General features: G+C 41.1%; 3 protein-coding genes and 1 non-coding gene across 5 annotated transcripts; 3 read left to right on the top strand and 1 right to left on the bottom strand.

Moving 5' to 3' along the window:
- The first annotated feature begins 644 nt into the window (after nucleotides 1-644).
- On the top strand, nucleotides 645-7,038 carry LOC146480752 (uncharacterized). Of its 2 annotated transcripts, none has more exons than XM_085109089.1 (4): nucleotides 645-711; nucleotides 2,729-3,046; nucleotides 3,770-4,075; nucleotides 5,441-7,038. In XM_085109089.1, exons 1-4 carry the CDS (start codon nucleotides 651-653, stop codon nucleotides 6,094-6,096), a joined length of 1,341 nt encoding a protein of 446 aa, XP_084965215.1. In that variant the 5' UTR covers nucleotides 645-650; the 3' UTR covers nucleotides 6,097-7,038. The 2 variants fall into 2 exon arrangements, with proteins under 2 accessions (XP_084965215.1, XP_084965216.1); XM_085109090.1 differs by lacking the exon at nucleotides 645-711 and adding an exon at nucleotides 1,362-1,549.
- On the top strand, nucleotides 4,481-4,553 carry Trnav-aac (transfer RNA valine (anticodon AAC)). The gene has a single exon. It is a non-coding gene; the product is annotated as a tRNA-Val (tRNA).
- Nucleotides 7,039-9,192: 2,154 nt separating the features above from the next.
- On the top strand, nucleotides 9,193-17,909 carry LOC146480750 (uncharacterized). The gene is made up of 5 exons (XM_085109088.1): nucleotides 9,193-9,255; nucleotides 10,167-10,237; nucleotides 14,721-15,038; nucleotides 15,733-16,038; nucleotides 16,700-17,909. The coding sequence occupies exons 2-5, from the start codon at nucleotides 10,177-10,179 to the stop codon at nucleotides 17,365-17,367; spliced, it is 1,353 nt and encodes a 450-aa protein (XP_084965214.1). The 5' UTR covers nucleotides 9,193-9,255; nucleotides 10,167-10,176; the 3' UTR covers nucleotides 17,368-17,909.
- On the bottom strand, nucleotides 12,623-13,705 carry LOC146480751 (uncharacterized). Its single transcript, XM_085109034.1, has one exon. The coding sequence runs from the start codon at nucleotides 13,697-13,699 to the stop codon at nucleotides 12,623-12,625; it is 1,077 nt and encodes a 358-aa protein (XP_084965160.1). The 5' UTR covers nucleotides 13,700-13,705.
- Nucleotides 17,910-18,647: the final 738 nt, after the last annotated feature.

Raw genomic sequence — 18,647 nt, 5'->3', positions numbered from 1 at the left:
AACGTTTTATAAGACGATGGATGGTTCGGGGGGTACCCCTCCAAGGGAGGGGACAGTAGCAGTACTGCTATAGTTGCTTCATACTACGTACATAAGTCTGGTTAAGCTCCGTCCGAGTGGGCCACTTAGAGCTACTTAGGATCGAAGAAGGACTTCAACTTAAATTAACCTTTTTACTGGCGTGCGAGTAACTAAGTGGAAGTGTGTGATAAAACTGACAACCAATAACGTTGTGTCTGACGTTTGCCTCTTTGACAAAAAACCGTAGGTGTTACCATATAATTGAAAGCTACTGAGCAGCACTTTGCACTGAAGTTCTAACTTTTGAGTCTGTAAATAAAAACCTTAAATGTGACTATTCCTGTGAAAGCTATTTATGATTACTGACCTATTTAGGCTGATGTTAGGCTCCACCAAAAGTACATACAAATTCTATGAATTTACTTCGGCGTAGTCATATTCTCGATATATCTTGTAACGCCAAAATTTACTACGCATCATTTCTCCTTTTCAATTTAAATTGAACGGCGAGTGAAAAAGCGCGACTCCAACATAATTTCGCTGTCGGGAAACCTTGTAGAAAAGCTGTCCTATTTGATTCCCTCCGTAACTTTTTTCCACTCCTTGTCTCTAACTCAAGAAAGACGAAAATGGTGGCAAATGCAGGTTTCATCATTCTTGTCTGGATCCACTCATTAACAGGCGGCAGAGGTGAGTTCAACGTTTATCCTTGTTTACAAACTGGCTTGTAAAACATATAAAAGCAAGATACAACAGATTCTTACAGTGATCCTGGGTGAAGATATGGCTGATTAACTTGGTAAAAATATTCCTTAGTTCTGTTTCATGGCTTTTAAAAGCTCCTTTTTCGTGATAACATCCTATCATCCTTATACTAAATAATTTATCATACCTTTTTCGGAGGAACGGTGAGGTTAGTTGGGCGTCAGATCCGAAGGTCGGTGTTTTAGGCCTAGCCTCGGCCTTCGTGTCTTTTCCTTTGAAAAGAAACTTGACTTCACATTGTCTCTCTTCACCAAAGTATCAGTTACAGGAGCACAGGTGATATACTTCTCGCGGTAACCTTGTGATGGACAAGCGTCCCATATAGGCGTGTACAGAAACCAGGTTAAGCTCCACCGAATTTGATTTAGTTTTACTTTTTACTTATCGAGTGGTCTAGAAAACGTTGTGTACCCGTGAATGATCATGATACATCATCTTCAATGCGACAACTTTAAGATGAACTACATTTTAAAACCTTGATTTAAGGTATATAGTCGCGGTAGTGACAGGTGTCGCGTCGTTGTTTGCGACGTTAGGTTCAGTGTTCTGGTAAGTATTGCGTCTAACGAAGTCTTGGTTATAGTTGTTTTTGATAAAAACGTTGTCTAAGTACTTGTTTTCGCCTGCAAAACTATCAGGTGAGTCACAAACCAGTCGCACTTGTCTTGTCAAGATCCGTATAGTCGTTGCCTTGTGAGAAGTGGGGTTGAAAGATGATTGGTCGAGTAGTCTGCCGGTATGTGTTGGTTTTCTGTAAACCGTAGTACGTATCTTGTTGTCATTACTGCCGCTATACCTTAAATCAAAGGCACTTCTTAAACTATCGCACGGATCCGGCTACAACCCTACAATATCCGCCGTGTAGCTCATAAACCCATCCGGCGCTACTTTGCGACAACTACTAACGAACGTAAAGGACAGAGACGAACCGAGCCACAGACAGGGAGCAGTTTAAAGATCAAATGCTGCCTCTACCCCCGGCAGGCCACTTGTATTGGTGCATGAGACAGGCAGAAGTTTGAACATACGACTGACTGGAACAAACCAGTGACTAGAAATGGTGACTTATCAACAATCACATTGCTGAACACCATTTAGAAACGAACCCACGGAATCGACTGGGACTCTGCCAAGTGCGTTACCTTCAGTAAAAATAACTATTGACGACTCACTCTGGAAAGTTGGTTTACTAACTTAGAACAAACGCCACTCAACCGTTACCTACAGCTACCTGCACCTTACACAACAGACAAACAATAGACAATTCACTAACGGACTTTTGACTTGCAAAAGACGGATTGAAACGCCCCAATAAATTTTAAAGTCTTCACAGACCATAACATCATGGCTGACAAACGACCAATAATCCTCGACTTCCGTTCGTAGAGCAATCAGGTCAATAACCAGAGACATTTATACCACCTACCGATGCTCCATAATTTACTTGACTCTGACGATGTCTTTCGCTCAGGTTGTCGAAACGACAGTCAACAGGGAAGTTTAGCAATGAGGACAGCAACGGCAGCGAGAATTCACTATTAAAATGCGTGTTTTCAAACGGCGTCGCAATTATCCCAACTTGCCTTAAACGTCAAATGTAGGTGAAATTTTCTGAAGATGAATTCTTGGAGACCGCACCCAAGTTTAGAAACAAAAAGAAAAACGTGCCATCAGGAAATTTCACGTCCTAGTCGTGCAGTGACGATAGAGAAATATACCAAAAAGTTTAAAGCACGTGCAGAGTTGTTGTTTTGGCTACAAAACCTATTGTTTTCTGACCTTCTCGTTGCCGTTGCCGTCGCCGTCGCGTTGCTAAACTCCCTAATGTCATCTCAAACAGCCCTTCTCACCCAGATGATCATAATTTACGTACTTATGACATAACTCTTGGGTTCAAACCATTTACAGTTATAACTTTTTTATTATAATGATTGTAATTAAGGTCAATCACTCCATAAGCGCCAAAATCCCTGGTCCCCCAAAATTGTCATTGGGATTGGACCTGCTCCTTCCCAGGCCCCGCAAAACATCAGCACACCGAAGCCTGGTACCGAGCAAGGATTGATTGAAACCCCTCTACCCTGGCCACACCCATACAGCACCCAGCGACCCACGGTGCCTAGGTGGACCCCCTCAGCTACAGCATCTACCCCAACTCCACCAGGGACCAGAGCTACCTGCATCTGTTCAACAACCGTTTCCCCAACTACCACTCCCCTTGGGAACCTGACTGCTACAACATCTCCGACAGCATCAACTGGTAAGGCTACACAATATACTTTTCGCGTTCCGGGAAATTCTGTCTTTTAAATGTCTTATTTCCCCCCAGCTTACTGGATAGTAGGATTGCCAGCAGACTGGTGAAAACAATTAAACAATAACCTGGAAAAAAATACAAAAAAATATAATAAAAAAATAAATAATAATAATAATAATAATAATAATAATAATAATAATAATAATAATAACAATAATAAATAAAAATAATAATAACCAGGGACGCTCTTGTGGAGCTGAACAGGGTTCAACGGGGGTTGCCCGTGGGGGAGGGGGAAGGGGGTGATGATACATTAATGAGGGTGATATCAATTACTGATGACTCAGTTGGACTAAAAGGAAAATGTATTAGCTAGAGATGTTTTATTGGTTGATGCTACAGTATATCTAAGCTTACATTCCTTGAACTAAAATACATGGTAACTGTTAACGGGTATAAGTATCTAAAAATGCTTCTTAGCATAATCCACCAAAGCCTAATCTCTTCATCGATTTGCAGCTAAATTTCAAAACACCGTCATTTACGCAGGCCACATTGAAGGATCTCTTCTCAAATTTGCGGTGGAACTCAGTATTATTCTCGAATTTTGATTGGATATGATCTAACGAAGGTATCCAAATTAACCAGAAGTGATCGCATTTAAAACTGCCGTCCTTTGCTTCGTTCAACAAAACAAAACATTTATATACAGTTTTTTCTCCTTAGCACGTTCATGGACAATCATTCCAGTCGGTTGTTATCGAGATTCCTACGCAAAACCACGACCACTTCCCGAACTGATAGCTGACTTCCGAGATACTATCGATCGTTACGATACCAACAAAACCATCCAGGCGTGCGCGGTGAAGGCAAGAGAGAGAGGATTTCATTTCTTTGGGATCCAGTTTTATACCGAATGTTGGAGTGGTACTGGGGCTGAGGAAAATTATGGACGAGACGGTATATCCGTGGATTGTGAAAATGGGGTCGGAAAATCTGGCGCGAATTTTGTGTACAGCTTTAGTGATTATGGTAAGCATAGAATCTGTTTAAATAGTTCGCATGTTTTGCCACTGCTGAAAAAAGGAAACAAAAAAAACTCCCCGACAGCCAGCACTTTAAAAGTTTTATTGTACATGTATTTATCTTTAAGGTTCGGAGGTAGTTAAGTAAATGACACAAATTTCTGCAAGGCTGATCGGACTGCGTAGAAAACTTGACACGACAGCGACATGATATAGACCGAACCGAGAATCAACAGAATGCGGCAACCGTGGACAGCTTTTTCGATCTGGTTGGCGTACTAACTGCGAGGATCTTTCTTCAATTTGATCTTTCATCCGCAGTTCAAAATATATGTTCCATATATTTACATTCATTCATTCATCCTTCACGGATATATTACGTACTTGCAACGATGACTAGCTCACAGAAGTTGGCTTGATAGCTCAGTTGGTAGAGCACTGCACCAACATCGCAGAGGTCATGGGTTCGAATCCCGTTCAAGCCTGAAGTTTTTTCAGGCTTTCTTTTCGCAACTGCTGACATTGTGTACTGACTGTGGGGATCTTTCTTCTGTTTAATTAAGTAAAGTCAGTAACTTACGCACTGTGCCTACTAACGAAGAAGAATTTTTGTGTGGTTTATGACTATGCGGGGAAAGTAAATCTTAGCAAGAACTATTGAAGCCCAAAAAGAAAATTGGGGCTAGCCACACAATTTTTAGAGACAGTTAAGCAACACTTATATTTCTAAAAACTGTTAAATTCAAAGCGATGTATGGCGTTCTTTTTTCAAATTGAAGCTTTATTATCTCTGAAAAATACATGGTTACCCCAAATTTTCTTTTTGGATACCACTTCCTAAGTTCTGTTTTCTCTGCATAGTTTTAAACCGCGCAAAAATATCCCTGTGTTTGTAGGCACAACCCATAGAAAACCCGAGTATCTTGAGATGCGCAGAACATATGCGCAGAAAATAAAAGTAGGCACCGTTCTTAATGTATTTTAGGCTAAATTTACACGACTCCTAGGAAGACCATGTAGCATGTTATGATTTCGAGAATAAACAATAAAGATTGATTGATTGATTGATTGATTGATTGATTGATTGATTGATTGATTGATTGACTGACTGACTGATTGATTGATTGATTGATTGATTGATTGATTGATTGATTGACTGACTGATTGATTGATTGATTGATTGATTGATTGATTGACTGACTGATTGATTGATTGATTGATTGATTGATTGATTGATTGATTGATTGATTGATTGATTGATTGATTGATTGATTGATTGATTGATTGATTGATCGATTGTTTGATTTTGACTCCTAACTAACATTCGGTCGAACTGGGTAAAAAATCTAATTTTTGTATTCTTCCTTTACAGAAATGCGACCTTGTCCAACTTGTGAGAAGCCAGGCAGTCTGTGTTTTCCCGCTACTTCCCGTGTGTTACTAGAGTCAGGTGCAAGCATAAGCATGAGGCAGCTGCGCTTTGGCGATAAACTGCGCACCCTGGGAACGAATGGAGAAACAACGGCAAGCGAAGTGATTGCGTTTTTACACAAGGAAACTCACCCCCAAGCAGAATTTTACAAGCTTGAGACCAGTGCAGGAAACGCCATCACATTATCACCACGACATCTGATCTTCAGAAAGCAAAATTTCTCCTCCCCGATTTCGGCGGTATTTGCCTCGGAAATTAACCTCGGAAATTTGCTGTATGTATCGAACGGGAGCGACTTCAAATACCAGGAAGTGACTCGAATCACCATGGTGACGGAGATAGGCGTGTATGCTCCCTTAACTACACAAGGGACGATGCTTGTGGATGGTGTTTTGGTGTCTTGTTACGCCACCTGGCCTTCCCATGATGCAGCGCATTTGGCTATGGCGCCATTAAGAGCCGCGTGTGCTATCACTAGAGCCTGGAAACAACTGTCAAGTTTAGAGCTGTGGTCATTATGGGATGGTTCTCCAGAGACCGATGGATTTTCATGGTACGCATTGGCACTCATGGCACTGACAAACGTATTCACTTAATAATGTGGGATACTAAGCCATCGTGTCGTTCTGCCAGACATTTTGTCAACTCTTTCGCTTCCAAGAGCGTTCAGCCGCAAAGCTCTCTTAACACCAGCTAAATTATTGATACGCATCATGAATGAGTCGAACAATGAAAGGGAAGAAGAATGGAAAACTGTAGAGGAGATCAGTCTCATGGCAACTGTTGTTTGTTCGTGTCAAGAGACTACGCCATACGTCTACACCCTTTTTTTTGATAAGAACGTCTAATTTTGAGGTTGAGACTGTACGTTATTATTACTGTTGGCAATTTGAGCCTAAAAAGTTCTTAAGATGTTCTTAAGTTATCTTTTATAGTATTTCAATAAATCTATGCGGACTTGACCAAGACGCCTATTACAGTCACAGGGGCGTAGCGACCACATACGCACGTACGCATCTGCGTACCTCGAAAATCTAAAAAGAATATTTTATTTGTTTATTTATTTATTTACTTATTTATTTATTTATTTATTTATTTATAGATTTTTTTGGCGAAAAGCGACTTTCACATGCAAGAGTTTTCTCTTATTATTGCTGCTATTTTTCGAAAAGAAAACTGTTTGAATATTGCACTATTCATTTTAATATGAGAGTTCAAAACCCAGTCATCACAACGGTGATGGTCAAGACACTTGTGTAAACCTGCGCTGCCGAACGTAGTTTTAGCGGCACGAAGAGACTGAAAACCCCTCTTCCAAGCGCTATGAGTGAGGAGAGGATGTCCTCTTTGGTAATACTCCACAAACACAAGCACAAGAATGTGGATATTGACAATCTAGTTTCCGAATTTTCCAGTCGTAAAGGGAGACGTCTCGCCATTTTCCTGTAGCCACATTTACAGTTTATAACACACAAGTCCAATATACACTTATATCAGTACAGTAGTACCAAAGGCTGACAAATAAACAACAAAGTTACTGAATTGTTAGCGTTTTTTCATGCTTTGATTTATGAAACTTCTCCCTGGAAAAAATGGGAAATGGCGTTTCTGAGGCCCTAAAAATAAACTTTTTCTGGGGAGGCATGCCCCCATACCCCCCCTCCCCCCCCCCCCCCATACATAGAAGCTTGCGCCTTCGAAACTCGTCTCACTACACCCTCTTGTGCGCACCTAAACGGAAAAACCACGCTACGCCCCTGCAGTCAATACCTCGCTATAACGGACACCCCGATAACACGGACACAAGTTACAATCCCCGGCAAAAATAAATTACAGACGTTTGACTGAAATAAATTTCCGCTATTACGGACTCTCTTTATTAAGGACACTAACTCGCGGTCCCGAGGGTGTCCGCAATAAAGGGAGTTGACTGTATTTGGGTTAATTAGCAATAAAACTGATTTTTTCATGTGTTATTTTATGCGTATTTATACTCTTCTTTTTAAAAAATATTTGGTTGGAATAAAAATGTTCTTAACTGACTCAGCCTGGGTAATATTCTTACTGTGTTCTTAAATTTCAGTTAATCTCAGCCTCAACTTTCTTATATTAAAAGCTTCTTATAAAAAAAAAATTAAAAAAAGTTTAGTTGCGTTACCGTTTTGTTTTCGTAAAGCCGGCGACACATGTCAGATATAGGCGATTAAATTCGCCGGCATTCGCCAAGTGTGCCCGTTCCCGTGATTTTCTACGCACATCACCGCGAATCGCTACTAAAGTCAACCCATCAGGTTAGGCAATTTTATCACGACCTTTCGAAACTTCCACATCGCCGCGATCAGCGTATAGAATCGCCAGGCGTTTCGCCGGCTAAGAGACGTTTGTTGACATTATGAGCCACGCAACATTGAGTGACCTCTTTTATAATTAATGGTGCGTTCGATTGACCCTTTTCCGGAATAGGAATACATACGACAAGAAGAAATTTCTCATAAGAGGTTTTTGGAGATTGTCCGCACGCCTGTGCTAAGTGTTATGAGATATCAAATCAAATCAAATATGTTATCATCCACTTCCCTTTGGGCTTTTCAGGGATAAATTACAACACTGTGTGTGAGACTTTTCCAGACAGCTTGTGGCACAGTTTACAAGTAATGAAGTAATGAGTTATGAATGCCTGCTAATGTGAATGTGAATTTGAGATAGTCACTAGAGGGGGTGGTCAATGCCAGAGATTTGTTACGCCACTAGTGGTTCTTTTTCGTCTCACAGAGTCAAACTGTGTGAAAGGACTGTGAGAAGGTGCCTACGATTTATCGTCCTTATCCGAGAAGACTAAAAAAGCCTAACTATTTGCAGATGTCATTACAAAGGCAGCACTTTCTCCTCAGTTATTTAAAGACCCTGAGAATCGGCCGAGAATCGAACCCTGGCCTACCGCTGCACAGTGTGGCACTCAACTCACTAATCTAACCAGGCGGCTTGTGGTTGTATTGAATACACCCCTCTCTATAATGGAGGCTGAAAATTTAAATAAGTTAAAATAAAAAACGTATACCAACACTAAAAAAGAGCACTTTTACTTTAGTAACCCTGCAAAATTTCAGCATATCAGATGTAATATCAGCTGAGAAAATGTAAGTTGAAAACTGAACAATTTATAGACGTTTATACGGGCAGAATGACGTATACCCCCAGTCATACAAACGTCTGTAAATTTGACAAATTTCGTCTTACATTTACTAAGCTGATAAAACACCTAATATGCTGAAACTTTGCAAGGTTACTAAAGTAAAGGTGCTCTTTCCAGTGCTGGTATCAGTTTTTCATGCATTCAGTTCAATTTTAACTCCTTTAAATCCGTTGCCGCCATTTTGGAGAAGGATCTATTGTCTCAGGTGTGATTAACAAAATATGAATGTTGGGCAGGGGAGATCCTACAATGCACTGATTTGTTAATATGGTACTTTCTGCCTTGTACTGAAAGAATGATCAGGCGCTCTTGATAATCCTGAAGCAGGCAACAGGGAGTCAATTCTTTCGCGCATCACTACGATATGAAAATATTTATACATATTTAAGAGGCTTACCAAGAGGCTGTACTTAGGGTTCATTGACCGTCACGTTTGTCTCATAACACCTCAGGGAAGTGAAGAGGCGTGAAAACAAATAATCGGCCACATGCTGAGACAAGAGACACCAACTCAAAACTCTGGCAGCTGGCGATCTTAATAGTTTTGACGGTCTTCGGTGAGGTAAGTTTGACTTATAGCTTGACTTGAACGGTTTAACAAGACATGTTATGACAGATGATACATCCTTTTATTTACTCATTTATTTTTTTCGTTTCTTCATTTGAGTGATCTGCGAAACTTGGGTTGAAATACCCTACAATTCTCGTAAACGACCACAAAAAAAAATAAACAAAATCAAAATACGCTGGCGTGAGGAATTCTCGTTCATCCATCTATACATGTATTTTCGTCTCTTCAAAGTAGTGAGGGCATGGAGATTTAGTGGTTAGCACATCAAACGTTTTATAAGACGATGGATGGTTCGGGGGTACCCCTCCAAGGGAGGGGGCAGTAGCAGTACTGCTATAGTTGCTTCATACCGCGTACATAAGCCTGGTTAAGCTCCGTCCGAGTGGGCCACTTAGAGCTACTTAGGATCGAAATGCGACTTTAACTTAAATTAACCTTTTTACTGGCGTGCGAGTAACTAAGTGGAAGTGTGTGATAAAACTGACAACCAATAACGTTCTGTGACTTTTTGCCTCTTTGAACGTAATCCGTAGGTGTTACCATATAATTGAAAGCTACTGAGCAGCACTTTGCACTGAAGTTCTAACTTTTGAGTCTGTAAATAAAAACCTTAAATGTGACTATTCCTGTGAAAGCTATTTATGATTACTGACCTATTTAGGCTGATGTTAGGCTCCAGCAAAAGTACATACAAATTCTATGAATGTACTTCAGCGTAGTCATATTCTCGATATATCTTGTAATGCCAAAATTTACTACGCATCATTTCTCCTTTTCAATTTAAATTGAACGAGTGAAAAAGCGCGACTACAACATAATTTCTCTGTCGGGCAACCTTGTAGAAAAGCTGTCCTATTTGATTCCCTCCCTAACTTTTTTCCACTCCTTGTCTCTAACTCAAGAAAGACGAAAATGGCGGCAAATGCAGGTTTCATCATTCTTGTCTGGATCCACTTATTAACAGGCGGCAGAGGTGAGTTCAACGTTCATCCTTGTTTACAAACTGGCTTGTAAAACATATAAAAGCAAGATATAACAGATCCTTACAGTGATTCTATGTAAAAATATGGCTGATTCACTTAGTAATAATATTCCTTAGTTCTGTTTCATGGCTTTTAAAAGCTCCTTTTTCGTGATAATATCATATCAAGCTTATACTAAATAATTTATTATAGCTTTTTCGGAGGCATGGTGAGGTTAGTTGGACGTCAGATCCGAAGGTCGGTGTTTTAGGCCTAGCCTTGGCCTTCATGTTTTTTCCTTTGAAAAGAAAGTTGACTACACATTGTCTCTCTTCACCAAAGTATCAGTTACAGGAGCACAGGTGATATACTTCTCGAGGTAACCTTGTGATAGACAAGCGTCCCATGTAGGCGTGTTTACTTCATGCTACAGAGACCAGGCTAAGCTCCACCGAATTTGATTTAGTTTTAGTTTTTACTGATCAAGTGGTCTAGAAAACGTTGTGTACCCATGAATGATCATGATACACCAACTTCAAGACGACAACTTCAAGACGAACTACATTTTAAAACCTTGATTTAAGGGATATAGTCGCAATAGTGACGTTGGGTTCAGTGTTCTGGTAAGTGTTGCGTCTAACAAAGTCCTGGTTATAGTTGTTTTTGTTCAAAACGTTCTCTAAGTACTTGTTTTCGCCTGCAAAACTGTCATGTGAGTCACAAACCAGTCGCACTTGTCTTGTCAACGTCCGTATAGTCGTTGCCTTGTGAGAAGTGGGGCTGTAAGATGATTGGTCGAGTAGTCTGCCGGTGTGTGTTGGTTTTTTTGTAAACCGTAGTACGTATCTTGCTGTCATTACTGCTGCTATACCTTACATCAAAGGCACTTCTTAATTTATCACGGATCCTACAACCCTACAACATCCACCGTGTAGCTCGGCAAACCTATCACTAGTTTGCGACAACTTGCTGACGAACGTAAAGGACAGACACGAACCGAACCACAAACAGGGAGCAGTTTAAACATCAAATGTTGCCTCTGCCAGGCAACTTGTATTGGTGAGACAGGCGGAGATTTGAACATACGACTGACTGAAACAAATTAGCGACTAAAATGGTGACTGATCAACAATCACATTGCTGAACACCATTTAGAAACGAACCCAAAGAATCGACTGGGACTCTGCCAAGTGCGTTACCTACAGTAAAAATAACTATCAACGACTCACTCTGCAAAGTTGGTTTACAAACTTAGAACAAACCCCACTCAACCGTTACCTACAGCTACCTGCACCTTACACAACAGACAAACAATAGACAATGTTACTATCAATATACCAACGGACTTTTGACTTGCAAAAGACGGATTGAAAGGCCCCAATAACTTTTTACAGTCTTCACAGCCAATAACATCACGGCTGACAAACGACCAATAACTCCTCGACTTCTATTCGTTGAGCATTCAGGTCAATAACCAGAGACATTTATACCACCTACTGATCTTCCATAATTTACTTGACTCTGGCGATATCTTTCGCTCAGGTTGTCGAAACGACAGTCAACAGGGAAACTTAGCAATGGCGACAGCGACGGTAGGGAGAATTCACTATTAAAATGTTTGCGCGTTTTTTCAAACGGCGTCGCAATTATCCCGACTTGCCTTAAATATCAAATGTGGGTGAAATTTTCCGGAGATGAATTCTTGGAGACCGCACTCAAGTTTAGAAATTAAGAGAAAGAAAAATTCTTCGTCGTGTGTTTAAGTCCTCCATAAAACGAGGGTCTGAATGGGGGGGGTCAAAATGTCGGTTGTCGGTTAAAATTTCATTACTTTGTCGGTTGTCGGTTAAGATTTTTGACCTTTGTCGGTTGTCGGTAAATCTCAGTTAATAATTAAAAATACACGTTAATTATTCACATTTATTATGCAATTTGCCCAGTTTTAAGACTTTAAACTCTAGACGAAGTGTAATACTTGTAATAATTCATTATTTGTTTTCACTTAAACCTCGTTAACGCTGTTTTTTAATTTAGCAACGTGCTCATCTACCCCACTTTTGTTTGCAAATCTAGTATACCGATAAAATTCACCAAAGCTTTTATTATAGATGTGAATTTGTTTCCTGTCGACTACGGGGCATCGAAGTAAATCAAGAGAGGTAAATTCTACAAAGAATGGAACACCCACTCTAGCCCCCGGGATAACTAATTTTAATTTGTAAGCTACGGAAGTCTTTTTTCCGAGACGTCCACAAAAACTCACTACACTTATTATTCAACGGCTCTCGTGGCTTTTCTGCGAGGTTTCTTTTTTTTCTCTTTTTTTTTGCCAAAAATTTCGTTGTCATACGTATCAATCGGCACCGTTAAATGGATTTTTTAACTGTTAGTACCTCTTACATGCCGAGACGCACAAATGCACGAACAGCCCTGCCGGATCGGGTAACACACGCTCTGTTGACAACCTCTGGATGTTCTTCAAAATCTGATTCCTCGTCATTCGAATCTGTCTCATACTCATCGATTTGTACTTCTCTGTGATCCTCAAACACCTCAGTAACATCCCCTTCGTCCACAAATTGTATGCTGACAACGCGTTGTGCATTTGCTGACGATACAGTGTTTTCTTCAGGATATCGAAGCCTCTCTTCAGACTCGTCGGTGTGGTGAACGGCGTAGACAGCTGGCGGCAAGGCCCCAGCCTTATCTTTTGTGGTCTCACTCCTAACCGTCCGTTGGCGTACTGGTCTGTAACTCCCTAGCCACTCTTTGATCTGTCCTTCCATCCCTGGTGTTATGTCCTCACTTGGCAAAGGTGTCATGGTAGATATAGCAGAAAGGGGCATGGCGGATTGAGGTACCGGATAGTAGGATTTGTCATGCGTGTAGTACTTTGCTGCCCATCTAGATGTGCGCTTCAGAGATTTCTTGCAAATTGTTCCAAAATCCTGGGCATATGTAAGTACCGTAAATGTCTCGTGTTTAAGGTGCGAAACAGCGTGCAAATTTTCCACTACTGTTGTGAGCAACGTTTCGAGCAGCAGATCATCTACAAATTGGGGGTTAATGTCCACCACGTTCTTGTATAGCCTTTCTATGCCCTTTTTAAGCAAAGACACAGATACTTGCGTCTTCTGTGATACAGTTCCCTGTGGACCATTGGTTGCAGACGTCTCGCTCAACTGGTAGCGTTCTTTCACCTTACTCACAGTGTCTTTTACATAGCTGTCAATCTTTGTCACGTTCTCTTTTGCTTGTTTCAAGGACACTCCGTCTGGTTTCATACCCTTAGAATGAATTCCAAAGGTATCGTAAAGGGAGCCAAGAATCCCCAAAAAAGATACCGTTTCTGAGAGGCTCGTCACTATCTTCAGTTTTCCAGCGGAAACATCTGTAACAAACAAGTTCTTGTCTACAGAGCATATCCCTTCGATTTGTTTGAATGAGCGTGAGTCCTGTGTCTCTACTTTCATCCGATATTAAATTTGGAAGTTCAAGCTGCCATTGCCCATCCGTCACAATTGCAAAATTTTCGCATTTGCCCGCAGGCGATTTCGCCAGGCGAAATAACTTTAACGAAAATCCGCCAATTCCATATTGATGTGCCTGCTCCTTTAGTCCTAAAAACTCCGTAAGATGTTTTTTTTAGTTCAGATACTCCTCTATGAGCTTCTTTGTCTACTGGGACCCTGCTTCGATGACGTTCGATGGCGACTTCTTCACCTTTTCGAAAAAAACTCACGATGACTTTAGCAATCCCAGTCATGACCCGACCGCATGAACAAACAACGAGCAATAAAAAGACAACAGCAGGGCGTCTCGCCGGCTCGATTGTGATCCGCTGTTTTTGAAATGAGACAGCAGGGCGTCTTGTCAGCCTAATTACGAGCCGCTGTTCTAGAAATGAGCCCACGCTGCTCACCGAAAAGAAGGATCCCGTGGATTTAAAGTAATTTGAAGACGAGAAATTCTATAATTCGGCTAAATTTGGAATTAATGTGGTTACGTCCGGTGAAGAAGGATTTTCTGAGCTAGAAATCATCAAAATGCTGTTCTTTCTGAATACAAACATCCCTATCACGTCTGACCATGTCGGCTGTCGGTTAGAATTTATTTGTCGCTAGTCGGTAATTTTTTCCCCGTTTCGTCGGTAGTCAGTAATTTTTTACGCCCTTTGTCGCTAGTCGGTTAACCCCATTCACACCCTCTAAAACGTGCCATCAGGAAATTTCACGTCTTAGTCGTGCAGTGACGATAGAGAAATATACCAAAAAGTGTAATGCACGTGCAGAGTTGTTGTTTTGGTCACAAAACCTATTGCTTTTCTGATGTTCTCGTTGCCGTTGCCGTCGCCGTCGCGTTGCTAAAACTCCCCAATGTCATCTCAAACAGCCCTTCTCACCCAGATGATCATAATTTACGTACTTATGACATAACTCCTGGGTTCAAACCATTTACAGTTATAACTTTTTTATTATAATGATTGTAATTAAGGTCAATCACTCCATAAGCGCCAAAATTCCTGGTCCACCAAAATTGTCATTGGGATTGGACATGCTCCTTCCCAGGCCCCGCAAAACATCAGCACACCGAAGCCTGGTACCGAGCAAGGATTGATTGAAACCCCTCTACCCTGGCCACACCCATACAGCACCCAGCGACCCACGGTGCCTAGGTGGACCCCCCCAGCTACAGCATCTACCCCTACTCCACCATGGACCACAGCTACCCGCATCAGTTCAACAATCATTTCCCCAACTACCACCCCCCTTGGGAACCTGACTGCTACAACATCTCCGACAGCATCAACTGGTAAGGCTACACAATATACTTTTGGCGTTCCGGGAAATTTTGTCTTTTTAAATGTCTTATTTCCCCAACTTAATGGATAGTAGGATTGCCAGCAGACTGGTAAAAACAATTAAGCAATAACCAGGGACCTTTCCACTCTGCCAAAATTTTCGGTTTGTAATTCCGAAAACTTTCCGATCCTTTCCTATTCGCGTCAAATGCCCTACTATGTGGAGCTGAACAGGGTTCAACGGGGGTTGCCCGGGGAGGGGGGGGGGGGGGGTTAAGGGGGATGATGATACATTAATGAGGGTGACATCAACTACTGATGACTCAGTTGGATTCAAAGGAAAATCTATTAGCTAGAGATGTTTTATTGGTTGATGCTACAGAATATCTAAGCTTACATTCCTTGAACTAAAATACATGGTAACTGCAAACGGGTGTAAGTCCTAAAAAATGCTTCTTAGCATGATGCACTTAAGCCCAATCTCTTCATCGATTTGAAGATAATTTTCAAAACACCGTCATTTACGTAGGCCACATTGAAGGATCTCTTCTCAAATTTGCGGTGGAACTCAGTATTATATTCGAATTTTGATTGGATATGACCTAACGAAGGTATCCAAATTAACCAGAAGTGATCGCATTTAAAACTGCCGTGCTTTTCTTCCTTCAACAAAACAAAACATTTGTATTTTTTTTTTCTCCTTAGCACGTTCATGGACAATCATTCCAGTCGGTTGTTATCGAGATTCCTACGCAAAACCACGACCACTTCCCGAACTGATAGCTGACTTCCGAGATACTATCGATCGTACCGATACCAACAAAACCATCCAGGCGTGCGCGGTGAAGGCAAGAGAGAGAGGATTTCATTTCTTTGGGATCCAGTTTTATACTGAATGTTGGAGTGGTACTGGGGCCGAGGAAAATTATGGACGAGACGGGATATCCGTGGATTGTGAAAATGGGGTCGGAAAATCTGGCGCGAATTTTGTGTACAGCTTTAGTGATTATGGTAAGCATAGAATCTGTTTAAATAGTTCGCATGTTTTGCCATTGCTGAGAGCACGGAACAAAAAAACCCCCCCGACAGCCAGCACTTTGAAAGTTTTATTTTATTTATCCTTAAGGTTAGGTAGTTAAGTAAAGTCTGTAGCTTAAGCACTGTGCCTACTAATAAAGAAGTATTTTTGTGTGGTTAATGACTATGTGGGGAGAGCAAATCTTAGGGCTTAGGGCTATTGAAAGCCCCCGTGAAAACCAAACAGAAAATTGGAGGTAACCACGCATTTTTTAGAGAAAGTTAAGCAACACTTATTCTAAAATGCATGGTTATCCCAAATTTTCTTTTTGGATACCAAGAGCTCTTCCTAAGTTCTGTTTCCTGCGCACAGTTTTAAACCATGCAAAAATGTCCCTGCATAAGTACAAGTAGGCACCACCCATAGGAAACCCGAGTATCTTGAGATCTGCAGAACATATGCGCAGTAACAAAACTAGGCACCTTTCTTAATGTATTTTGGCTAAATTTACACGACTCCTAGGAAGACCATGTAAAATGTTACGATTTCGTGTATAAACAATAAAGATTGATTGATGGATTGATTGATTTTGATTCCTGACTAACATTCAGTGGAACTGGGTAAAGAATATGATTTTTTATTCTTCCTTTACAGAAACACGACCTTGTCCAACCTGTGAGAAGCCACGCAGTCTGTGTTTTCCAGCTACTTCCCGTGTGTTACTGGAGTCAGGTGCAAGCATCAGCATGAGGCAGCTGCGCTTTGGCGATAAAGTGCGTACACTGGGAACGAATGGAGAAACAACAGCAAGCGAAGTGATTGCGTTTTTACACAAGGAAACTCACACCCAAGCAGAATTTTACAAGCTTGAGACCAGTACAGGAAACACCATCACATTATCACCACAGCATCTGATCTTCAGAAAGGAAAATTTCTCCTCCCCAGTTTCGGCGGTATTTGCCTCGAAAATTAACTTCGGAAATTTGCTTTATGTGTTGAACGGGAGCGACTTCCAATACCACGAAGTAACTCGAATCACCATGGTGACGGAGACAGGCGTGTATGCTCCCTTAACTACACAAGGGACGATGCTTGTGGATGGTGTTTTGGTGTCATGTTATGCCACCTGGCCTTCCCATGATGCCGCGCATTTGGCTATGGCGCCATTAAGAGCCGCGTGTGCTATCACAAGAGCCTGGAAACAACTGACAAGTTTAGAGGGGTGGGGCCGGGGGTGGTCATTATGGGGTGGTTCTCCAGAGACCGATGGATTTTCATGGTACGCATTGGCACTCATGGCACTGACAAACGTATTCACTTAAAGAGGCACTGTCACGGCGAATTTGTTGTATTTTTGTCAAAACCGCTCAAATTTTTGTCAAAGAAACTTTCTATAACGTGAAATTGCTGTTGGAGCACCGGGAAGAAAATATTAGGCGATTTCTCCGAGAAATAACAAACTATAATCAGGTTTAGAACTTGAACAAATTGGCCAATTTTTACAAGTTGCAATCCATTTCTATCCAAGCCATCCGCAGCCAAACATAATTAATACTAGTTTCCGTGCACTAATAGAGTTAGTCGGTTAACAAAACTGAAACATTATTTTGACGATTTCATCGATTCAAATATGTGTTTTGGCTATTCAAAGTGACAAAACAAATAGGTTACATTGCCCCTTTAATGTGGGATACTAATCCATCGTGTCCTTCTGCGAGACAATTTGTTAACTCTTTCGCTCCCAAGGGCGATCAGCGGCAAAGCTCTCCTAAAACCAGATAAATTCTTGATACGCTCTCAATGAGTCGAAGAATGAAAGGGTCGCAAAATCGCTTATTTCCTTGTTAGAAAAAATAGAAAGTTGTCGAGGAGATAGGTCTCATGGCAACTGTTGTTTGTTCGTGTCAAGAGACTACGCCATAAGTCTACACCCTTTTTTTAATATACTAGAAGAACGTCTAATTTTGAGGCGGAGGCTGAACGTTATTATTAAGATGTTCTTAAGTTGTCTTTTGTAGTATTTTAATAAATCTATGCGGACTTGACCAAGACGCCTATTACAGTCACAGGGGCGTAGCGACCATATACGCACGTACGCACCTGCGTACCTCGAAAATCTAAAAAGAATATTTTATTTATTTATTTATTTATTTATTTGACTTATTTATTTATTTATTTATTTATTTATTTATAGATTTTTTGGCGAAAAGCGACTTTCACATGCAAGAGTTTTCTCTTTATTATTGCTGCTATTTTTCGAAAAGAGAACTGTTTGAATATTGCACTATTCATTTTAATATGAGAGTTCAAAACCCAGTCATCACAACGGTGATGGTCGAGACACTTGTGTCAACCTGCGGTGCCGAACGCAGTTTTAGCGGCATGAAGAGACTGAAAACCCCTCTTCGAAGCACTATGAATGAGGAGAGGCTGTCCTCTTTGGTAATACTCCACGTACACAAGCACAAGAATGTGGATATTGACAATCTAGTTTCCGAATTCCCGTCGTAAAGGGAGACGTCTCGCCAATTTCCTGTAGCCACATTTACAGTTTATAACGCACGAGTCCAATATACACTTATATCAGTAGTACCAAAGGCTG

The sequence above is a fragment of the Pavona decussata genome, unplaced genomic scaffold (assembly GCF_977016875.1).
Source record: "Pavona decussata unplaced genomic scaffold, jaPavDecu1.1 SCAFFOLD_52, whole genome shotgun sequence".
NCBI classification, from domain to species: Eukaryota; Metazoa; Cnidaria; class Anthozoa; order Scleractinia; family Agariciidae; genus Pavona; species Pavona decussata.
This window is presented reverse-complemented; position numbering and strand designations above follow the sequence as displayed.

What these genes read in the sequence shown, in the direction of transcription:
- LOC146480752 (XM_085109089.1), top strand. Translation starts at nt 651, where the DNA reads ATGGTGGCAAATGCAGGTTTCATCATTCTTGTCTGGATCCACTCATTA. An exon ending in ATCTCCGACAGCATCAACTG is followed by an intron (nt 3,047 to 3,769) that starts GTAAGGCTACAC and finishes TTTTCTCCTTAG; the next exon opens with CACGTTCATGGACAATCATT. An exon ending in GTACAGCTTTAGTGATTATG is followed by an intron (nt 4,076 to 5,440) that starts GTAAGCATAGAA and finishes CTTCCTTTACAG; the next exon opens with AAATGCGACCTTGTCCAACT.
- LOC146480751 (XM_085109034.1), bottom strand. Translation starts at nt 13,699, where the DNA reads ATGAAAGTAGAGACACAGGACTCACGCTCATTCAAACAAATCGAAGGG.
- LOC146480750 (XM_085109088.1), top strand. Translation starts at nt 10,177, where the DNA reads ATGGCGGCAAATGCAGGTTTCATCATTCTTGTCTGGATCCACTTATTA. An exon ending in ATCTCCGACAGCATCAACTG is followed by an intron (nt 15,039 to 15,732) that starts GTAAGGCTACAC and finishes TTTTCTCCTTAG; the next exon opens with CACGTTCATGGACAATCATT. An exon ending in GTACAGCTTTAGTGATTATG is followed by an intron (nt 16,039 to 16,699) that starts GTAAGCATAGAA and finishes CTTCCTTTACAG; the next exon opens with AAACACGACCTTGTCCAACC.